Below are 21,727 nucleotides of genomic sequence, written 5' to 3'. Positions count from 1 at the left end.
AAGTTTCCTGAGACTCAGGCTAGGCTGAGCCAGTGCGGGCTCCCGACTGAGGAGGCTTTCCTTCAGGTACTCTCCGGGCTTCCCCTTCTCCCCGGCAGGCGGTCGCTTCTCTCCCTTTCTCCTCCTCCCCCATGCCTCGCTTCCCCCTACCCCCGCCCTCCCTTCGGTCCTGCCCCTTTAAAGAAATTCCTGAGGGAGTGGCTTTGGTGACATCAGCGCGAGGCATGAATGAACAGGAGCCCAGTTCTCACCAAACTTCCATTAAGGACTCGTGGGCAGGAGGGAGTAGTCGGCGGTGGCAGCACCCCGAACGGGAGCCGGGAGCCGGGAGCCGGGGCCGGGGCCGAGGCCGGGGCAGAGGAAGGCAGCGATCGAGCCGAAGCAGGGGCGGGAACCGGGAAAGGCCGAAGACAGCCCCGGCTTGCAGGACGACGAGGCAACAAGCCATGGTGCTGCGGGGACCCCGGGCGCCCCTGGTCGTTCTCTCCCTCTTTCTGGGCTACACGCTGGCTGCGGCGCGGGGCAAAGAAGGTGAGCGGGCAGAAGGGCTCCGGGCGGCGGAGAAGAGGGGCAGTCCCTGGGGCCCCTGTCCCGGGGAGGGACCGGGACCTGCTGCAGGCGCTACCATTGGGAATATTGACCTGGCGCCGGCGGGTCTCCGGCCCGGGGCTTCGGAAGGAGGGGGGGGGCTGAGTCGAGGCGAACTCGGGGGAAGCCCCCCCGGATGTCTTGGTCCCGGGCCGGGGGGCTCAGATGCGCCGGGTTCGGAGGCGGGGTAGGGTGGGGTGAGGTGCGGTGAGATGGGGGCAAGCGGCGGGAAGGGGGACAGGGCGAGGCGGCCCCCGGGCTGGAGGCCATGAGGTTGTGATGCCGAGCAACCCCGGGACACAGCCTGAGCCGGGGATACTGAGGCAGGGGACTAACTTCCCTTCCGGACGGGTTCTGGGGATCGTTTGAGAGTGCGGGCAAGGAGATAGTCTGGTTTCTCAGATTCTCATTGTACACTAAACCGGCCCCACTCATTTGAGGGGGCGTGTAGCATTATTTTCGGGGGAAGATCTTTTCTTTTGGGGAGGAAGAGGGGGTGTTTGACAGCCTCAGAGCGCTTGCTGTAGGCGAGCTATATTTCCCAGGGGTTTCTGCTCTTCTCCCCATACTTTGTTCCCAATTCCTAGATCTGCAAGATGCCCTCTTCCTCCCACGCCCCCCCCCCCCCGCCCCGCCCCAACAAACTGCAGGACCCATCACCTTGGAACTTTTGAAGGTGGGGTGTGGAAGTGAGAGGCCGGACAGGAAGTCTCTGTGCCTCAGGTTCTGTGAAAGGGGGTGACTCAGAGCGCTGAAATGCAGTCGGTGGGGGTGCGGTCTCCCGGCACGGTGCTGTGCCTATCACGCGTTTAGGGGGGAGCCCTGGACACATGGGAATGTGGATTCAGTCCCTATCCCGATCCTTCAGATTTCCCAGCGGTCACTTTGGAACGGCTGAGACTGAAGGAAGAGAGTGGAATGGAATCCGGGAGCCCACTAGCCACTTAGGTTTCTGAGCTGTCTGCTTCTTCATACTAGTTATCTGAACCGGGACATATGCCTAGAAGCTCCGAGCCTCACTTTCCTGATCTGTGAAATGGAGAAGATGCAAGTACTCTCTATCTCACAGAAGAGGGAAGCACCTCAAAACCATATTTAAACATAGCTTTTAATGAGGTTGCGTCAGAAGGGGGACAAATGGTTTGCTTCTTAGAGGGGCAATCCCACAGGATCCCCGCTGGAACTAAGATCGGGACCTGTCCTTCCAGGTCAAACTCAGGGTGTCTTTTTTTCTCCTTTCTCCTCCTTTCCAAACTGGGGGCTACACCCCTTCCCACTCTGGCTCTGTTTCCACCCGCAGTGAATGATTGAGAGGTTGGTTGAAAGAGATTTTTTTTTCCTGGTAACTGAATGAGGGAGAAGAAAGGAGAAGAAGGATAGGGGTTCCAGAGAATCAGTCAATAAGCATTTATTAAGTGCTTACTATGGTACTGTGCTAAGTGATAGGGATACAGATAAAATGCAAAAAAAAAAAAAAATAGGTAAGCAATGAAGTAGCTTGTCTTAGGACTGAGAAAAGGTGGGGCTCACAGCTCCACTGAAGGTGACAGAGGAGAGCCTCATCTCCCTTCTGCTTCCATTTCCATCCAGGTTAGCACTGTGCCTTAAATAGAGCAAGTGCTTAATAAACGTTTGTTGAGTGGTTGACTGATTTCCATCCTCCTCATTAGTGAGGCTGAGATTTAAAAATCTCCAAATGGGAGGAAAAGTTCTCTCAGAAGGGAAACCGTTTTAGAAGTGGTGAGGAAACACTGCCCTTAAGGGGTGATATCCCTTTTCCTATCTCTGGAATTCCTTTGGACCAAGGAATTCTTTGGGAGAGGGTATGTGTGAATGAATTGGGGGCCTCCCTAGAAGTGGGTGAGCAGAGGGTGAGCCATTCAGACTGCCCCCCAAGCCTCCCCTCCCTGTGACTAAGTTGGTTCAAGTATGCCCTTCCCCATAGTTTGTGGTTGGAGAGGAAAGACAGCTGGAAAATCTCCCTGGCCTCCCCCCCTTTTCCTGCTGACCCAACTTGGTGGGGGGCTGGGAGAGAAAGGTATTTCAGGATGAATTGATGATTCAGCCAGAGCTTCCCTCGATCTTAGGGCTGAACTCAACCATTCTCCAGATTTCAGCATTTCAAGGGGAGGCTGGAGAGTGGGCAGGGGAGGGGATGAGTTTCTTCTCATCTAAGCCCTCAGAATCACAAGGCTGGTTAGAGTTCACACAATGCTGGGCTGCAGACAGGGAGGGGTTCTGAGTAGTCATTTAGTTTCTGCCTGGAGAGCCCCTTGTGGTACAGTCTTCTGCACCTTCTGACTACTTGCAGATGTAGGTTTCCAGATTCCAGCACCCAATCTCTTCCTCTATGGGCTCAGGGCCTTGGTTCCCCCTCCCCTGATGTGGATGCCACAAAAACTACACCCTGATATCCTGCTTCCCCTTTCCTTGGTTTATGTTATCAAACTGCTTGGTACATAGCCATTGATTAAATGTCTGCTTTAGTTGATAGGTTATCTCTTGCCCATCTTCTCTCCGGTGTTCAAGTCTACCTACAGTAGAATGCGACAACTAGAAGGGGATCTCAGAAAGAGGTGGCCCATTTTTACAGATAGGGAAACTGAGACCAAGAGAAAAGAAGGTTGCAGAAGAAGCATGTGGCAAAACTAGAATAGACTAGAATCTATGATCTTCATTTCCTTAACATTCCAAAAACATGGGATAAAAAGAAAGGTCAACATAAAGCAGTGTTTTAAAGAGAGAGAAAGCCTCAAGAGGGTCTGGGTTCAAATCCTAGCTCTTTTTCTTCCTCTGTGAAACAAGAAGGGATGGTTCCGGGTCTATGTGAATGATCCTCTTCTTTGTGAGACCAGATCCTGGGAGTCCTCACTCAAAGGAACCCCTTTCCTTGGAACAGGCATCTAGGGAAGAGTGCGTGAAAAACAGGTCGCCAAGCTTGTCTCTAAGCCCTGTGGAGGGATAGGCTGAGGTGGGACTTTGAAGATTTTTCCAAGTTCCAGGGAATTTCCAGCAAACGGAAGCGCCCCCCCCCAGGTTGTTTGAGGAGGTACCATTTAAATTGGGGCCCAGGTGTCTGGCCTGGGATGGTGAGGGGGTTACTCAGGAGAGAAGCTGGTTCTAGAGGCTAGACCACTGGAAGGTTTCCTTTGAGGGGAGGCCATTAACCCCAGAACTTTGCTCTACCTTCCTCAAATTTAGAAGATTTAGTGTTGGGAAAGACCTTAGAAGTCATCCAGACTGAGTTTCCCCACTGTTTTACAATGGAGAAAACTGAGGTCCAGAGAAATGATTTGCCCACGGTCACACATGTAGCAAACAGCAGGATGAGAAATCTGAACCTGACTTCTAAAACCAGTGTTCTTTACCCTACATCAACTCATTCACTTTTTCCCCTGGGTCCTTGGCAACACTTAGGAGCCTTTGAACGTCTCCTCCCCTACCCACTCCATAGGATGAGGAGGGATCGGAAACACCTTTCTGCTCCTAACTTCCAGCCAGAAGATGGGGGTGGGGGGGTTGCAGGGGGAGATCCCTTTTTTTCCAATCTCATCTCTTTAGGAGAGGAGGGTAGAAATGCTGAATTCCTTCCTCTTGGGCCAGAGCATTCTTTCTCTGAGGGAGGGAAGGGGGTGGTCTGTGATTTTCCAGGCCTGAGCATGTCCTAACAAATCCACTCACCACCCTCCCGGGTCAGGCCCTCCCTCTCCCACATCCACTTCCCAACTCCACTATCTCTCTCCCTCTGCTGGCAGGCCGGACATCGCAGCCTCTGACCTGGGGCCTGAGCCACGTCGGATTTCCTCTTTCAGATCTAAGCAACCCGTATCCTTCCTCTGACTGGCCAATGTGCCAAGAAAAGTCAGGATACCCTCCCCCTGCTCCGTTCCCTCATCAGGATTCTGATAACCAGGGCTGAAGAGGGTTCCATCCCTATCCCAGCTGGGATGATATAATCATAGGATTTAGAGCTGAATCCGTCATTTTGCAAAGGAGGAAACTGAGGGACATTGAGAGAGAGAGACAGAGAGAGAGAGAGACAGAGAGAGAGAGACAGAGAGACAGAAAGACAGACAGAGAGACAGAGAGACAGAGACAGAGACAGAGAGACAGAGACAGAAAGACAGAGAGAGAGAGACAGAGAGACAGAAAGACAGAGAGACAGAAAGACAGAGACAGAGAGAAAGAGAGAGGGGGGGGGAGACTCTCCCAGGATCATAGGGCTATTTACTAATAACAGAGTTGATCTGTGAGACCTTTCTCACTTTTTCTTTGGTCCACTTTCACTTAGCAGTGTGACTTGGGAGGTGCTAGGTCACTCAGTAGATAGAGCCCTGGATCTACAGTCAGGAAGACCTGAGTTCAAATCCTCCATCAGACACTTTCCAGTGCTATGACTCTGGGCAAATGCCTCAATCTCTCTCAGCCTCAGTTTTCTCATCTGTAAAAATAGTACCCACTTCTCAGGATTGTTTGTGACGCTCCAGTGAGGCAGCAGAGGTCAAATGCTTTGGAAACCTTTGTGTGCTATATAAATGCTAGTTCTTATTAAATGTCTATTGATGGATTGATTCCCATTTTCACTCTTCCTCTCTCCCCGCTGGGAGGGCTTTCCATTGCTAAGTGAGTTGGGCGGTGATGGCTAGAACCATTTTTGGAATCCCAGCTCCTGGCTCCAAACACTATGTCTCTTGCTAGCTGAATGCCTTTGGTCAGTTATCTAACCAGTCTGGGCCTCATTTCCCTCATCTCTAAAATGAAGGAATTGGCTTAAATGCTTCCTCAGGTCCTTCGCAATCCTAGACCCTATCTTCCTCTGCCTTTGTTTCTTCATCTGTAAAACAGGGGGATTAATACCACCTGAATCTCTCTGGGATGTTGAGGATTAGATGAGATAAGGGCTGGAGAAGACTTTGTAAACAATAAAGGGCTGTTCTAGGTGTCAGTTATCCTGATTTTTGTTTCCCCTCCTGGGCCCCCAGGGCCTAAGGGTTGGGAGGGTCCTATCCCCTCTGCACCTGGGCCTGCTCTGCTCCCTAAGCCCTGAGGGAAACCCTTGATCCTGGCCCTCCCCCAGCGCCAACTTGGACGTTTTCAGGGCCTCCCTTGAAATCTCCCCACTTAATCCTAAAGCTCTGCTTCCTTTGGGGATGCTAACCACCTCCTCCCCTTCCCTCTCCCCCTTCCCTCCCACCCAAACTCCTTGTCATTTGATGAGGCCCCTGGGGCTTTAATTTCTTGGGGCTTTGCTGGGCAATAGGTATGTGGGGAGGGGGTGAACTGGGTACTGGGAGGGTGGGTGTGGCATCTTGGTTGGGCAGAATGCCAGGAGAGCTCTGGGGCAGGATGGGGAAAGATGGTCAGGCTTGGCTAGTCCTAGGCCTCCAAGATGACCCTTGAGGCCACTGCCTCGTCTTAGCTGTGGCTTCCTTCCGGAGCAAAGCCTAACCTCTCTCTCTCCCCAACCCCCAGTCATAGTGTTTAGACTCTCCCTTCCTCCAGTCCTTCCCTCCACCCCCACCTCACCCCCACCCATCTTTGTACCATCATAGCCCCAGGGCTTAGTCACTTCCCAGGGCAGCCTGGGTCATCCAAATAAAACTGCATTAAACACCTACTATGTCCACTGTGTACACTCCCAGTGCTGGATTCAGCTTTGGGAGAATTTTTTTTTTTAAAAGAAGGGCTTGTTATTTTATCAGTATTAGGAACTAACTCCCAGTGGAGGAATTTCCTTCACTGCTGACTTGCACATAGTGAGAGCCCTGGCTCTCTCCTTCCTCCCCTCTTTCCTAACTCAAGCTTCCTTCTCTTAGCTCTGTTCCTGACACGTAGTAGGTCCTTAAGGTCATTATTGATTTCTTCCCTTTCTTCTTTCTTTCCTTCCTCCCTCCCTCCCTTTTACAAATCTGTATCTTCTTTGTCTGATAACTTTAAAGAATTGCCTGAGGCAGTGAGAAATAGAGGGATTTGCTCATGGCCCCACAACCAGTTTGTATTGTAAGTGAGCCTTGGACCCAGGTTTCCCTGACATGACTTTTCCTTCCTCAATACCTGGGCAGGCTGCCTCTCTGGAAAAAATGTGTTGTTATTTTGAATCTGACTCTTGATGACCCCATGGACCATAATCACACCAGTAAGGTCCATGAGGTTTTCTTAGCAAAGGTCCTGGAGGGGTTTGCCCTTTCCTTCTCCAGTGGATTATGGCAAACAGGTTAAGTGATTTGCCCAGGGTCACACAGCTGCTAAATGTCTGAGGCTGGATTTGAACTCAGGTCTTCCTGACATCAGGCCCAGCACTCTATCCACTGAATCACCTAGGGAAAAAAAATTCAAATTTAAATGAGATGAGGTTCCTTGCTCTTGCTGTGTGTGGTACACATGGCTCATTAGAAGGATAAATCAGATTGGAGAGGGGAGAAACACTGAGAGAGATAAGTGACTTCCTTAGAGGAAGGGCCTTGCCAACCAATGCTCAGGAGAGAGAGAGAGACTTCCTCGAGAAGGTGGCAGGTTTTGAGTCAGGCTTTTGGGAGTTCGTGGGAATTCAACAAGTCATAAAGGGAGGAGCAACAATCTAAGTGTGAGACACAGAGCTGGCAGAGAAATTGAGGCAGGGAGATGCAGGATGTTTTATAGAGGGAACTGGGTGAAAAAGCCCAATTCTCTTAAGCCTAAAGCGATTGAAGGGGAAAGATAGGAGATTAAGCTAGAAAGGGGTTTGGTGGGAGGGCCTTGAATGCCAGACAAAGGAGTAGGGACTCCTTGAAGCTTTGTAAGCAGAGTACTTGACAAGGGATTTCCCTCTCTCTCGCTTGCCCTCTGAGTTCTAGTCACCCAGGTATTGGTGGTAAGGGTCAGCACGAATCAAGGGGGAGGCAGGAGTTGAGGAGGGGGCTGTTTAAAGCCTTCACCCTGACGGGGCATGAGCTGCTCTGCCTGCCCAGCATCGGTGAAGGGGCCCCAGCCAGCTGTGTCTGTTTGGGGGATGGGGGTTATGTCTCTTCCCTGGAGGAGGGGGGAGGTAGTGGTGGGGGGAAGCATCCGTGCTTTTGGCTTGATCTCTCCTGCTCTGTGGGCTTTGTGGTTTCTCTGCGGTGAGAGGATCAGTTTCCAAGACTCTCTCCTCCTTGTACCCCACCCCCAGACACAGTCCTCGTAGCCTTGGAATTGTTCCCACCTGTTAAGAGCTTTCTCCTCCTGGGTGCCCCAAGCTGTCTGCCCCCACCCCTAGGGTTCGTGTGCTCATGGGTTTGACAGCACACAAATGTATTCCAAACTGGGAGAACTCGTCCCTGTTCCTGAGTGTGTACGGGTGTCAAGGGCTGGGGTGTTTGATGCTTCAGGTGGGTGCCTTGGACAACTGGGTACAAACCCTGGACATGCATCTAGTACTTCTGGCCATGTGTGTTTGTGACTAAGTGGAGGGGCCCAGTTTGGGGACTCCTGCTGGGGAGGTCTGTGGTATCACTTAACATGCCCCTTCCCCCCCATCCCCCCACTCCATCCAGCTGCTGCTCTCCTGCTGGGCTATTCTCCCAACTCTCCCTGGGCCTGGATTTGACTTCAGGTTGGCTTAGAAACCCAGGGCTGCTGGGGGAAGGGGAGGGTTTTGTGGTTCAAAAGCCCCATCTCTTTCCTTCTCAAGGAAGTTCTACTCCCACCCTACCCCCTTCTTCCCCACCCACATCCCAACCCTTTGGGAAAGGGGAAAGAGCACTAAATTGCAGATCAAAAGAACCTGGCTTTGAAACTAGACTCTAAAGCTTATTGACTGGGTGACCTTGGGCTAAGCATTTGAGCTCTCTTGGCCTCAGTTTCCTCATCTGTAAAATGAGAGGGTTGTTCTAGACAGCCTCTCAAGTCCCTCAGGCTCAGAATTTATAATCCAAGCTCCCTTGGTTTCTCTAGATCAGGAGTTCTCAACCTGGGGTCGGTGGTTAGATTGCAGGGGTTTTGTGAACTTGAACGGGGGAAAAAATATTACATCTTTTTTTCAGTTTTTCTGGTTTGTTTTGTAATCTCAGGTATTTTATTTTATTCATTTGAAAAGTTGTCCATAGGGGCCTTCCCACACTGCCACTGAGATCCATGATACAATAGAAGGTCTGTAGATGAACTCATACCCCTTGGAACTCTAAATCTATGGTCTTGTGGCAGTGTGTAATGGGACACCCTTCCAGGGATGCTGATGAAATTGCCAAATCCAAAGGGTGATGTTGGGCATCCCATAGGCACAATAGGGTTCAGGGGTGGGACCAGGGGAGGGTGGTAGGTGGTGAGGGGCTGGGCTCAATGGGGAGCTCACTCTGTTTCTTCTCTGGTCTCTCTTTCAGTGGTACTGTTGGATTTTGCTGCTGCTAAAGGAGAATTAGGTTGGCTGACGCACCCCTACAATAAAGGTGTAAGTTTTCAGGCCTGGAAGGGAAGGGAGGGTGGGAGTCAAGGGGTGAGGATTGGGTGGTACCCTTAGGCCTACTAATACATGAAGGGGTAAGATCTTGGAGCTGAGTGTAGTGGAAAGAACTCTGGATTTGGAGAAAGAGGACCAGCTTCCAAATCCTAACTCTGCCACTTCTAAACTGTGTGACACTTCCCATCTCTGGACCTCAGTTTCTTCATACATAAAATGAGGATTGTTGGATTAGATGGCCTCTAAAGTCTCTCCTAGGTGTAAATCTGTGACTTCCTCTGGGGCTGCCTTTGGAGGTGGACATACCTTCATGATATGCTGAAACCTGGTGTTGATTTTGAGATCTCTGATTCTCCTCCCACCAGACTCTTGGAAGGCTTTCTCAGAGAAGGAAGGAGTTAAAAGATTTCCCCTTCAGCCAATGGGCTCCCAGGGAGTGGGGCAGAGGTCCCACTACACCCCTCAGGATCCATCCTCAGGACAGACATGTGTTGGGCAGGGAGAAGCCTAGTTCCTTCCATCTTGGTGCCCTTTCTCTCTCTCTGACCCTCATTTCCACACTGTTGTCCCTGTACCTTCAGGCACCAGTTGTTCATACCTCTAGATCATGGCTGATTCCTCCACCTGGCCTCCCCACCCACCGTCTCCTACTCCAGACTGGACTGGATATTCTTTCTAACTCTAAAGGATACAACAAAGTGGTGAAGTAGATAGAGTTCCAGGTCAATAACTGGGAAGACAGTAGTTCAAATCTGGTCTCAGACACTTAATAGCTATGTGATCCTGGGCACGTCACTTTAACCTCTTTCTGCCTCACTTTCTTCAACTGTAAAATGGGCACTATACCTTCCAAGAATGTTGTGAAGATTATCTGAGATAATTTGATAATAATATCTGTAAAGTGCTTACATGTTATATAAATGCTTATCCCCATCCATTTTTTCCCTTCATCCCTTAAATTTGTTCATTCATTCCTGGCTTGGAAATTAGGATACTAGTCTCATGTTGATCATTAATTCACTGTATGGGTGAGTTAGAGAGGCCAAGTCTCCCATTCTTTCTGATCTACAGTTTCTTCATTTGTAAAACACTGAGGTTGGTCCAAAGCATCTCCCAGAGGAATTCCAAGTTCTGAGGCTTGTGATCTTTCCCAATTATGAGATTAACGATCGAGCTAGAAAGGGTCTCTGAGCTCATCTAATTCAACGCCATCATTTGACAGATGGGGAAACTGAGACCCACAGGAGGTTAGCTAAAGGACCCCTGCAAGCTACTGAGGTTGATATCAGAGTTGGCATTAGAAGGAAAATCTCTTGTGGGACTCTTTGTATAACATCAAGGTTGCCCAGCCTGGGGCAGGGTGGGGCTGGGACAGTTTTAGGAGTAAAAGGGTGGAGCTACCTGGGTCTCCACTCCACTACCTCACTAACTTCTTTTCCTGCTCCTCTCATCTTTATTTGCATATTACTCATTCTGAGTCCCCATCTGCCCCTCCCCTATCAGCCCTACCACCTTCTCCCCTAGACACTGATCCATCATGGGCACAAAAACATCTGGGATTGGAAGATCACAGGATTGAAGCTGGAGGTCACCACAGAAGCCATCTCATCTAAACCCTCACTGTATAGAGGAGGAAACTGAGGGGCAGAAATGATAGGCAAGAACCCAGGGTCACACAACCAGTTAGTAGCAGGGCCAGGTAGAGAATCCCAGTTTGAGTCTCTTTCTACTGTTAAAGTGGCTTTTTTGCTTCAAGAGATAGTGTGGTCTAATGGTTAGAGGGCTGGCCCTGGAGTCCAGAAGACCTAGGTCCAGCTTCTGCTACTTTTCAGTTAATTGCTTACTCTCAGTTTCCTTACCTGTGAAATGGGGGTTACAATGGTGTTCTAACATTCTGTGTTCTAAGGCCCCTCCCAGCTTTGACATCCTTTCTTTTCTGACTGCCTTATAGTGGGACCTGATGCAGAATATTATGGACGACCAGCCCATCTACATGTATTCTGTGTGCAATGTGGTGTCGGGTGACCAGGACAATTGGCTGCGCACCAACTGGATATACCGCAGTGAAGCAGAGAAGGTCTTCATCGAGCTCAAGTTCACTGTGCGAGACTGTAACAGCTTCCCTGGAGGGGCCAGCTCTTGCAAGGAGACCTTCAACCTGTATTATGCTGAGTCTGACGTGGATTACGGCACCAACTTCCAGAAGCGCCAGTTTAAGAAGATTGACACCATTGCCCCTGACGAGATCACAGTCAGCAGTGACTTTGAGACCCGCAACGTGAAGCTCAACGTGGAGGAGCGCTCAGTGGGGCCCCTGACGCAGAAGGGCTTCTACCTGGCCTTCCAGGATATTGGGGCCTGTGTGGCCCTCCTCTCTGTGCGCATCTACTATAAGAAATGCCCTGAGATGCTGCAGAGCCTGGCCCGATTCCCGGAGACCATCGCCGGGTCCGATTCAGCCAACCTTGCCAAGGTTTCGGGCACCTGTGTGGAGCACGCGTCCGTGGCACCAGGTGGCGAGGAGCCCACGATGCACTGCAACATCGATGGGGAGTGGCTGGTGCCCATTGGGCAGTGCATGTGCGAGGCAGGCTATGAGAAGGTGGAAGAATCCTGCCAGGGTGAGTGCCAACTTCTATCACCACCTCGATCTCCCTTCCCAGATTCTTTGGATAATGATAACAGCCCTATCCCTGAGTATTGGCAATTCTTTACTATTTAAAAATACCTTACATCATTGGGGCTCCACACCTATCGTGAAAGTGGGGCAGTGATGATTCTTTCCATTTTGCAGATAAGAAAACTGAGGCCTCCCAAGGGAAGTTATTTGCCCAGGTGGCCAGTTAGTAACGGAGCCAAGACCAAAGGTCCTCCTGACTCCTCGGTTCAGGATGTTTGTCAGTACTCTCTTGGGCCTTTCCAGTCAAAAAAGCAGATAATCGAACCAGAGTGACCAGGGACAGGCTGGTAGAGCCCTCAGCAGCCCCTACATTCTCCTTACTTGGCAAATAGTGGGCACTTAATAACTGCTAGTTATGTAACTGCAGGCACGTCCAAGGGTCTCTCTAACGTGGTAAAATGAAGGGATTGGATGAACCCAAAAGCCCTTGCTGTTCTCTGTTCGGTTGTGTCTGACTCTTGTGATCTTGTGGACCGTAGCACGCCAATACTGACCTTAGGGTTTTCTTGGCAAAGATACTAGAGTGGTTTGCTATTTCCTTCTCCAGTGGAGTAAGGTAACAGAGGTTAAGTGACTTGTCCAGGGTCACACAGCTAGTAAGTGTTTGAGGCTGGATTTGAACTCAGGTCTATCCTGACTCCAGGCCCAGCATTCTATCCATTGAGTCACCTAACTGCCTGAAGGCCCTACCATTTCTAAAGTCTATGATCCTGTGACCTCTAGAGTCTCTCCCTGTTTTATTATTCCAAGTTCCAATGTTTTGTGATTTAGGGCCCCTCACCAATTCTGATATCCTGTGTTCTAAGGGCCCTCTCAGTTCTTTGTTCTAAGCTCCTTCCCAGCTCTGATGTTTTGTGTTCTAAGAGCCCTCCCAGTCCCATTCATTGCTTTAGGCCTGTCTCTGACATCTCTCGTTAGGGGGGATTTTTGCTTCTCTTAACCATCTGGCACCTCCTTAGGGGTTAGTCTGTCCAAGGTGAGCAGGGTCTCTTCCTCCCGGCTAACACACACATACATACAATCCCCTACACAAGAGGACACCCTCTGGCCTGAGACAATGGCTGCTGAGGATGGAAGGGAGGGAAGGGGGTGGTGGGGAGTGGGGCCAGGCAAGCTGGCCGCTCCCCACATGACATCCTCAGAGAGGAATGTAAGGGTTGGGGGTGGGGGTGAAAACTTTCCACAGGCTGGTGATTCAGGCATTGAGATAAGCTCTGGGGTCCTTGGAAGGGCTGGTAGGGGGTCATGGGGCTCAAACTGGGAAGGCTCTCCTCCTCTCTCTCTCTCTCTCTCTCTCTCTCTCTCTCTCTCTCGCTCTCACTCGCTCTTGATCTCTCCCTCCCACTATCCTCTGGAGAAAGAGACCTAGAAGGTCAAGGATGCTGGCAGAGTTTGTACTTTCACTGTGTGTGTGTGTGTGGGTGTGTGTGTGTGTCCTCGGAATGGGGAGGCACTGGAGGGAATTGGGAAGGACTTTGATTTCAGAGCCTTGGGCCCACTTGGCAGATGCTTTCCCATTGGCCTCTTCCACCCCAGCAATTGCCCTAGAGGGCCCTCTGGCCCGGTCCCACCTCCTGACCTCCTCTGGGGCTCTTCTCTCTTTTTGTTGTGTGTGGCCTTGGAGACCATTATTCTAACTCACTAAAGGCCACAGTGCTCAAAATCATACAGGTAATAAGGGGGCAGAGCCAAGACTGGTCCCCAGGTGTTTCCTGGCTCCCCCCTAATGTTCTTTCCACTGCCCTGAGTCTCCCCCAAGAAGCTTCCTCCCTTCCAGAAGGGTCCTGGTTCCTGTGGCCAGGCCGGTGGAGGGCAGATCTGGGAAAGCCAGCAATCGCTGAAAGGGGGAGGCCAATGGGGGCTGGGAATGTTGAACTGATGGGCTGGCTGGCTGTGGCCAGGGAAAACTCCCTCCCTCCTTGAGGAAGTAGCAGAGGAAGCTGTGAATGGGGGGCCAGCCCTCTTTCCTTTCCTGTCCAGCTATAGTTCTACTTTGCTGCCAATCCCTTCCCCTCTTTGCCTCCCCATCCCCACTCCAATCCCTTCCCCTACTGTGGGACCTCCCTGAGGTGAGGAAGGTTTTTACTCCCAAGCCCTGGGCTAATGGGGTCTCAGTTTCCTCATCTGTAGAATGGGAGAGGTTAGACCAGGTGGTCTTTAAGGTACATTTCCTATTTAAATCTGCAATCCCAGGATTGATTGAGGCTAAAGAGCTCAGTGTGGTATAGTGGAGAAAGTCTTTGTATCTCTGGGCAAATCATGTCTTCTCCTTTGTGCCTCAGTTTCCTTATTTGTAGTGACTTGATTGACTAGATGGTCTCTGATGCCTTTTGCACTTCTAAATCCTAGGCTCAGCAGAAAGGAAGGAGGGAAACTGACCTCATTTAAACATTCCATTGGCAAAGCAGATGTCTAATTCACTTACTCCATCCACATTGGTAGAAGCTTCTCCTGCTTAGGCGTGAATTCTTTGAAAATAAGATTGCATAGGATTTTTTAGAAGCCTGAGATGTCAAGAAAGAGTTAATGGGGAGGGGTGACCAGAGAGTTCAATGCTTGCTGTGCCCCTCCCCAGGTGCTCTGGGGGGCAGTAGGCGGGTAGGCTTCCCGGGAGAACTCCCAGCTATGTTAGGAATGATAACCTACCCCCCCCCCCATCCCTCCCACTCCCCGTTCTCTATCTGATGGCTTTGTTTGATGGATGGGGGAGCTGGAATGAAGGGAGATACTGAAGAAACTCTACCTGGCTTCTTTATTTCTCTCTTGGGGGCTGCTGTGTCTGTCTCTGCTTCCTGTGCTGGCATCAGCAAGGCCTGGATGGCTGGGGGCCATGATGGCGCCATTCTGGGGGGTGGGAGCAGGCTGGGCCAGGTGAACAGGTGGCATGCGGCACAGTCCTCAGAGGACAGAACCCGGCAGCTGTTGGACCAGACTCGGGCCTGATGTGAGAGGGGGCCAGGGCTGGGCCTGGGATGCTCTCAAAAGCTCCTCAAGGGTCCCAGAGTTACAGAGCCACTTCATCCTCCCCTTGGGGGACATTAGAGCCTCTCCTTATGTCTGGGTTAGGAAGATAACTCAAGTGAACTCAAGTTAAACCAGGACTGTCCTTACCAGCCTTGGTAGGGAAATAGACAGTTTTGTTTATGAATCGTAGACTCTCAGAGCTGGGAGGGCCTTAGAACATAGAATGTCAGAACTGGGAGGACCCTTAGAACACAGGATGTCACAGCTGGGAGGGAACTTAGAACACAGACTGTCAGAGCTGGGAGGGCCCTTAGAACATAGAAGGTCAGAACTCTTAGAACACATTTCACAACTGAGGGACCAGAGCCCCAGTAAAGTAAAGGGATTTGTTCTAGATCAGCCAGTACCATGGAAATAGCAGGAAGCGCTGCCACAGCCAACTCAAAAAAGTAATTGTTTTTATTTTTTGTCAGAATATATTCAGATCATATGCCAAGGGCACTTGGTTTTCAATCTCAGTATAGCTATTTTTGAGCTCTTGGTTTTGAGCAAGCCAATTTAACATCTAGAGTTCTTGGCCCTGGAGTCAAGAGGACCTGAGTTCAAATCCAACTTCAGACACTTATTAGACATGTGACCCTGGGCAAGTCACTTCACCCTTCCCATCCACCCTGAAAATGAGAATTCTTGGCTCATGGCCTTGTGTAGGGAAGGGTGTATCTTGACTTAGTGGAGTGAGCAGCTGTTTTCCCAAGGCTGGGGGAGATGTTGGTTTTTTACTAGACATAATCAGACCTTCTCAGGGCCACTGGAAGCTCCCAAGCCCCAACTCTGGTCCTTAGCATAATGCCTGGTATACAGTAGGTGCTAAATATGCAATCTTGTTTTGTGACATTTAAGTTCTTTGAAGTTACTTTAGGAAGTATATGTCCCCCCATCATCTCTCCCAGTGCCTTTCCCGTAGCTTAATAAAAGCCTGGCTGAAGAGGAGCCCCGGGCCCCTCCCCAGCCCTCTCGGGCGTTGACTTGGGGCGTCTCCACCACAGGCCTGACTGCGGTGTTCTACTAGCCTGTGAGGCCAGCCAAGGAGCTCATGCTGTTGGCAAACGGGGCCATTGATGGCTATGTCTGGGCTTTGGTGACTATCCCACCCCTCCCTTCATGACCCAGAGATAAGTGAGTCCTCAGAGCCCAGTGGAAGGAAGGAGAGGAGAGAAGCAAACAGGAGATAAAACCAACCAGGGAAAGCAAAATGGAGGCAGAGGCAAGGCAGAGGTGGAAGCCAAGGGTGGCCTCCTTATCTCACCTTAGCTGGTCAAAGAATGTACACAGAGAGAGAATTCCTGGGGTGTGTATAAAAGGCTCTTCTCATGCTCTCCTGCCTGGGGGTCTATAGTAGAAACCCTTACCAGAGGACACCCTCCCAGAAAAATTCCAGTGGAGTGAGAGGCTTCACAGGTCAAGCCTAGAGAAGGGGAAAATAGGGGGGCAAGGGGGAAATTCTTCAACATTGCGCAGCTCCAGTTATCATCCTGTCCCTTATTTGTCAGGTCAGTGACTCTAAGGTCACTAGCTTGTTGCCCATCCATGGGCAGGACAAAGTCCAGTACCTGGCGTCCCTCTTCTTCGGCTGGGAGCCAGGCTTTGGCATGGCAAGGACAGCAGCCCCATCTGATGGTCCTATGCTTCCTTGGGGGAGGGCAGCGGGAGGTGAACGCTACTCTAACCTTTGACCCTGTGACCTCAACAACCCCCCCCACTGGGCTGGGAGGTGGCCTCAGGATGGGAGGGGTCCCTGAGCCTTGCATCAATCCAGAGGGTGTCTGCCCCTGAGTCACCCAGCAGTACCACCTTGGGGGCGGACATCTGACAAACTAGAAAAACCAGGGTGCAAAGCCAGGTGCAGTGTGCCCTAGTTTTCCTCCCCAGCCTGGCCCAGGGCTGCCATCTTTATCAATGTGCTAAAGCCTCACTCTTCTGCCCAAGTGGGTGAGGGACCATCATTGACCTTCCTGGGGAAGGACTGAGAATCCATCCCTTCTAGGACAGACCCTCCCTAGGGGGGCATGGAAGGCTCTGCTTAATTCATTCATTTCTAGGACCATAAGATGTTAGAGCTGCAAAGCTCCTTAGGATCATTTAGTCTGTCCCTCTCATTTTACAGAAGGGGAAACGAAGGCCCAGAGAGAGAAAGTGATTTGTCTAAGCTCACAAAGACAGTAGAATCAGCATTTGAACCTGGACCATCTACTTCCAAATCCAGAGTTCTTATCCCTGTGTCCCAATATCCTGTTCATTCATTCATTGAGTTCATTCATCAAGCACTTACTGTGTACGGAGCCTTGTGCTCAGTGCTATGGAAGATACAATCTTTTCCTCACCTTGTAATAAACAGACAAAGTCAAGCAAAATATATTTCTTCATTCACAATGTCCAAAGATAGAGCGATAGGTCTGGGGTCAGGAGGACCTGAGTTCAAATCTGGTCTCAGACACTTAATTAGTAGTGTAACCCTGGCCAAGTCACTTAACCTTCATCTGCCCCAGTTTCCATATTTGTAAGAAGGGGATGATAATGATTCCTGAATGAAATAGTAATTGTAAAATGTTTAGCATAGTACCTGGCATAAAGTAGGTGCTTAATAAAAGCTTGTTTGCTTCTTTCCTTTCAATAAGACAGCCCCTGCTCTCATGGGGCTCACGGTCTAGGAGGGGCATAAGACACCAACACAGAACATTCTAATGCGCAGTTTTCAGGGAAGAGGGGCAGGTGCTGGCTGGACTTCATAAGTGATGTCATAGCCGCTCAGCTCCCAGTATGGAAATTCCCTCCAAAGATGAATATCCAAGAGCCATGCATTCTGCAGCTTCTGGTTTTAAAGAGCTGCCTGGGACCCTGAAAGGTAGAGGTCACCATTCCAGGGTCACAGAGCTAGGATATGTCAGAGTAGGATTTAACCCAGCTCTTTCCGACTCCAAGGACGGCTATCCATTGCAGTATTAATGCACGATAATCATGGCGTGATAATTGGTCCATGAGGTCATGAAGAGTCGGACATGACTGAACAGCAACAAATTACATGATAAATACATGAGAAAGATGAGGTTCTGGGCTGCAGGTACCATGGGGACAAGATTATAGATGTGTGAGATGTAGAAGGCTGTGGATAGAGCGCCAAGCCTGAAGTCAGAAAGACTAATTTTCTTGAGTTCAAACCTGGCCTCAGACAACTGTGTGACCCTGGGCAAGTCACTTAACCTTGTTTGCCTCAGTTTCCCCATATGTAAAATGAACTGAAGAAGGAAATGGCAAACCACTCTAGTATCTTTGCCAAGAAAACCCCAAATGGGGTCATGAAGAGTCAGACATGACTGAAACGACTGAACAAAAATGACAGAGATGTGGAGGGTACTAATAGGGGGCTAGGCTGGGAAGGGTAGAGGGCAGGCATCAGTTCACTGGCTGGCTTGTCCCACACTGGGCAGTAAGGAGATTCTCAAGGAACTTTGAGATCTCAGTCCTTTGGGAGCTGTGTTGGGGGCATAAGGAAGGAGCTTCCTGGTCTCAAGGGCTTGGAGAAAAATGACAATGTGGGGATAGGCACCCACTGTGCCAAGGCTTTGAGCTTCCCCCCAGCCCTCTATCTCCCTCATCCTCAATCAGTCTCCACTCCTCACCTAAGGGGGTTTGCTGAATAGTGAGGGAGGGAGCAGGAGAGCATTACAAACAGCCTGATCCTGTGCATTCTTGTTAGGTGAATACACGCCCTGTTTACCTTCTGTCCTCAGTATTTAGCAGCACATCCTCAGCGGAAATCTCTCCAAATTCTTTCTTTTCCCACTTCAGGCCAGTGGGCAGGCCAGTCCTCATGTCTTTGGGGCCAGGGAGTTGGGGACTCTTTGTTCTTGATAACTCCTTTTCTGCGGAGGGCATGGATCAGGGCAGAGAAGGATAAGGGACTGGAGTTGGGTAGGAGAGAGGATCAGGGCTAGAGGGAGGGAGGGGATCAGGGCAGAGGAAGGGAGGGGATCCGAGCAGGGGGAGGGAGGGGATCAGGGCTATGGAAAAGAAGAGCCTGGCTGGGGAGGAGAGAGGGATCAAGGCTAGAAGGGGAGAGGGAATCAGGACTAGAGAGGAGCAGGGCTAGGGGAGAGCGGGGATCAGGGCTAGAGGGAGGGAAGGGGATCAGGGCAGAGGGATTGGGACTGAGGAAGAGAGGGGATCAGGGCTAAGGAAGGGAGGGGATCAGGGCTATGGAAAAGAGGAGCCTGGCTGGGGAGGAAGGGAGTTGGATCTGGACTCTGGTATTTTTTCAAACTGTGCAAATATTTTCAGCAGGAAGCCATCCAGCCTGCTGTGGGATATTTGCTTCCCCTCTTTGCCAACCAGAGAGCCAGAAGTCAGGAAAGTTGAGACCACGAAAAGCTCAGCTGTCCTAAGTCTGCTCTGTCAGGCTCATCACCCTTCCCGTTCCACCCTCCCCTCCACTGGACACCAGAATTTGGGACGTTTTCCTAGTTATTGACTGCATGGAGGGGAAAGAGGAGTTTATCTGAACTTAGATCTGTGGTTGTCTGTCCTCCTCAGGCCTCATCACTTAATTCAAGACATTAGCCAGCCTGAGGTCTGATTTTCCTCAAGCTTGAAGTTGAACTTTATCTCTCCTTTCTTCCTTTCTTTTCTTTCTTTCTTTCTTTCTTTCTTTCTTTCTTTCTTTCTTTCTTTCTTTCTTTCTTTCTTTCTTTCTTTCTTTCTTTCTTTCTTTCTTCCTTCCTTCCTTCCTTCCTTCCTTCCTTCCTTCCTTCCTTCCTTCCTTCCTTTCTTTCTTTCTTTCTTTCTTTCTTTCTTTTTCTTTGTTTCATCCTTTTTCTTTGGGCGGGGTATGCAGTGATGAGCCATTTTCAGCCCAAATCACTGATAATCCTCCCCTCTGAGAAGATGGAGGTGGGAGGGCCTGATGACCACAGTCCATGAAAAAACAGTTTGGATGGAGAAGGAGTTGGGGCCTGGACAACACTCTGCCTTTACATGCCCCAAAGGGCTGTCAGCCTCTTCCTGGCCTTGTCCCCCACCTGAGTAATCAGGGAGTTATCTCAGATAGCTGAATGTAGATTTCCTAGCCCCAGGGCACTGTGGGCTCCCTCACCTTTGACCTCCTTCCTTTGGGTCTCTCCCCAAGGCTTCGCACTGGAGAGTAGAGTAGATGAGCGGGCATAAGACTGTCCTTGGGCAGTAAGAGACAAACACAGGTTGGGAGAAAAGAAATGGACCCTGTCTCTGGCAGGATGCCAGCCTGATACCCATTCCCCTTCAGAACCCAACTTGAGTAGCCTTGAGCTCTTGAGTCAAAGCCATGGGTTCCATTGTCCCCCTAGAATATTTCCCTGAAGCCTCCTTCTCTGCATGCTCCTTTCCCATCCCATTCCAGCTCTCAAGGAAGCCTCCCCATTGCATTTTTCCAGTGGGTGTAATATTGTGCATCACAGGTACCAACCAAGCCATATTATATAAGATGGCCATCTGGCATCATGTCTCCCTTAGATGAGATCAGGAGTCCTCACCCTGGGCTCTGTGAACTTGACGGTTTTTTTTTTTTCACATTTTGACAGTTGTTCTCCAGTGTAATTAGTTTCCTTTGTAATCTTATGGATTTTATTTTATGCATTTAGACACATGGTTCTGAGAAAGAAACCATGATGTAAAAAAAGGTTAAGACTAGATGGAGCAGATTGTAAAGTCCTTGAGAGCAGTCTCTGGTCTGGCATGAACTTGTATCAAAAGAGCCTCCTGCCCCAGCGACTTTCTCTGTTTAATATCTGTTTGTTGAGGGGCAGCTAGGTGGTAGAGTGGATGGCACCAGTATAGGAGTCAGGAGGACCTGAGTTCAAATATCACCTCAGACACTTGACACTCACTAGCTGTGTGACCTTGGGCAGGTCACTTAACCCCAATTGCCTCATCCTGGGTCATCTCTAGTCATCCTGATGAATATCTGGTCACTGGACTCAGATGGCTCTGGAGGAGAAGTGAGGCTGGTGACCTGCACAGCCCTCCCTCATTCAAAACAAAATCAAGCGCAAGTCATGTCATCATTTCTCCGATGGCATGGTCTTCTTCGGCAACGAACACACATCTGTTTGTTGACTGAAAGAATGAAAGGAAAGCCTGGAAAGGGAACAGGAAGAGTGTGGGTCTGTGGCTGGAGGATCTGGGATCAAATCTTACTTATGCCACTGACTACCTGTGTGGCCTCTGGGCAAGTCACTTCTATCTACTCTCCAGGCCTCAGTTTCTTCATCTGTAAATGAGGAGGACTGGATGGTATTTAAAGGGAGAGGGAAGGAGGGAGGAGGAGAGAGAGGAAGAGAAAGAAGGAGGGAAGGAGAGAGAAACAGCAACAGAGGGAAGGGGAGTAAGAAAAAGGGAGAAAGAGAAAGGGGGAGAGAGAGAGAGAGAGAGAGAGAAGGAGAGAAGGAGAGGAGAGAGAAGGGAGAGGCAGGAGGCTCTGGGATCTGGTCTCAGGTCTGCCATGAACCAGCAGGTTGACTTTGGTCACAAGTCCCTATTTGTGGATATTTGAGGCCCACTGGAGACACACAGGGGTTGTGGAAGGGAGTGTATTTGCCAGATTGCCCCATGGTTTTAAGGAAACAGTAGAACTCAATGGGTTGGTACTAGGGAGCAAGTTTTGGGGAAATGCCTGGGGAGAAAGTGGCCTTGTCAGAAAGAATTGTGAGATTATAGGAGTAAGAGCTGGAAGCTTCCTAAAACCTCATCTAGTGCAAACTCCCCTCCCCCATTTTATAGATGAGAAAACTGAGTCCTAGGGAGAGGAAAGGGCATCCCTCCCCCCCAGCCCCACCAGGGTAGAAGTTCAGCTGGGCGGCATGTTTAGGCAGCTGTCTGCCTGTGAGAGTAAAGGATGCTGTGTTTGGAAAGGGACTTGATGGGGCAGTAGGCGGTGCTGTACATGGGATAAGATGAGAGACAAAAAAAACAGGTGTAGAAAACCGGACTGCTCCAAATTCCAGGAAAAGACCTTCCATGAGGAGGGAAGGAAGAGCCATTTCCTTGCCCTGGTT

General features: G+C 50.3%; 1 protein-coding gene across 2 annotated transcripts in view; it reads left to right on the top strand.

Moving 5' to 3' along the window:
- Window positions 1–241: 241 nt before the first annotated feature.
- EPHA2 (EPH receptor A2) overlaps window positions 242–21,727 on the top strand; it is a 40,033-nt gene continuing 18,547 nt past the window's right edge. The window contains exons 1-3 of one of the 2 annotated variants that reach the window (XM_072609009.1): window positions 242–531; window positions 8,925–8,992; window positions 10,953–11,622. In XM_072609009.1, the coding sequence (XP_072465110.1) occupies window positions 447–531; window positions 8,925–8,992; window positions 10,953–11,622 (823 nt within the window). In that variant the 5' untranslated portion in view covers window positions 242–446. The remainder of the gene's footprint in view (window positions 532–8,924; window positions 8,993–10,952; window positions 11,623–21,727) is intronic. The other variant, XM_072609010.1, reaches the window with a different exon arrangement.

Source organism: Notamacropus eugenii, chromosome 5 (assembly GCF_028372415.1).
Source record: "Notamacropus eugenii isolate mMacEug1 chromosome 5, mMacEug1.pri_v2, whole genome shotgun sequence".
In the NCBI taxonomy this organism is placed as follows: Eukaryota; Metazoa; Chordata; class Mammalia; order Diprotodontia; family Macropodidae; genus Notamacropus; species Notamacropus eugenii.
Note: the sequence above shows the minus strand (reverse complement) of the source record. Positions and strands in the feature narration are given on the sequence as shown.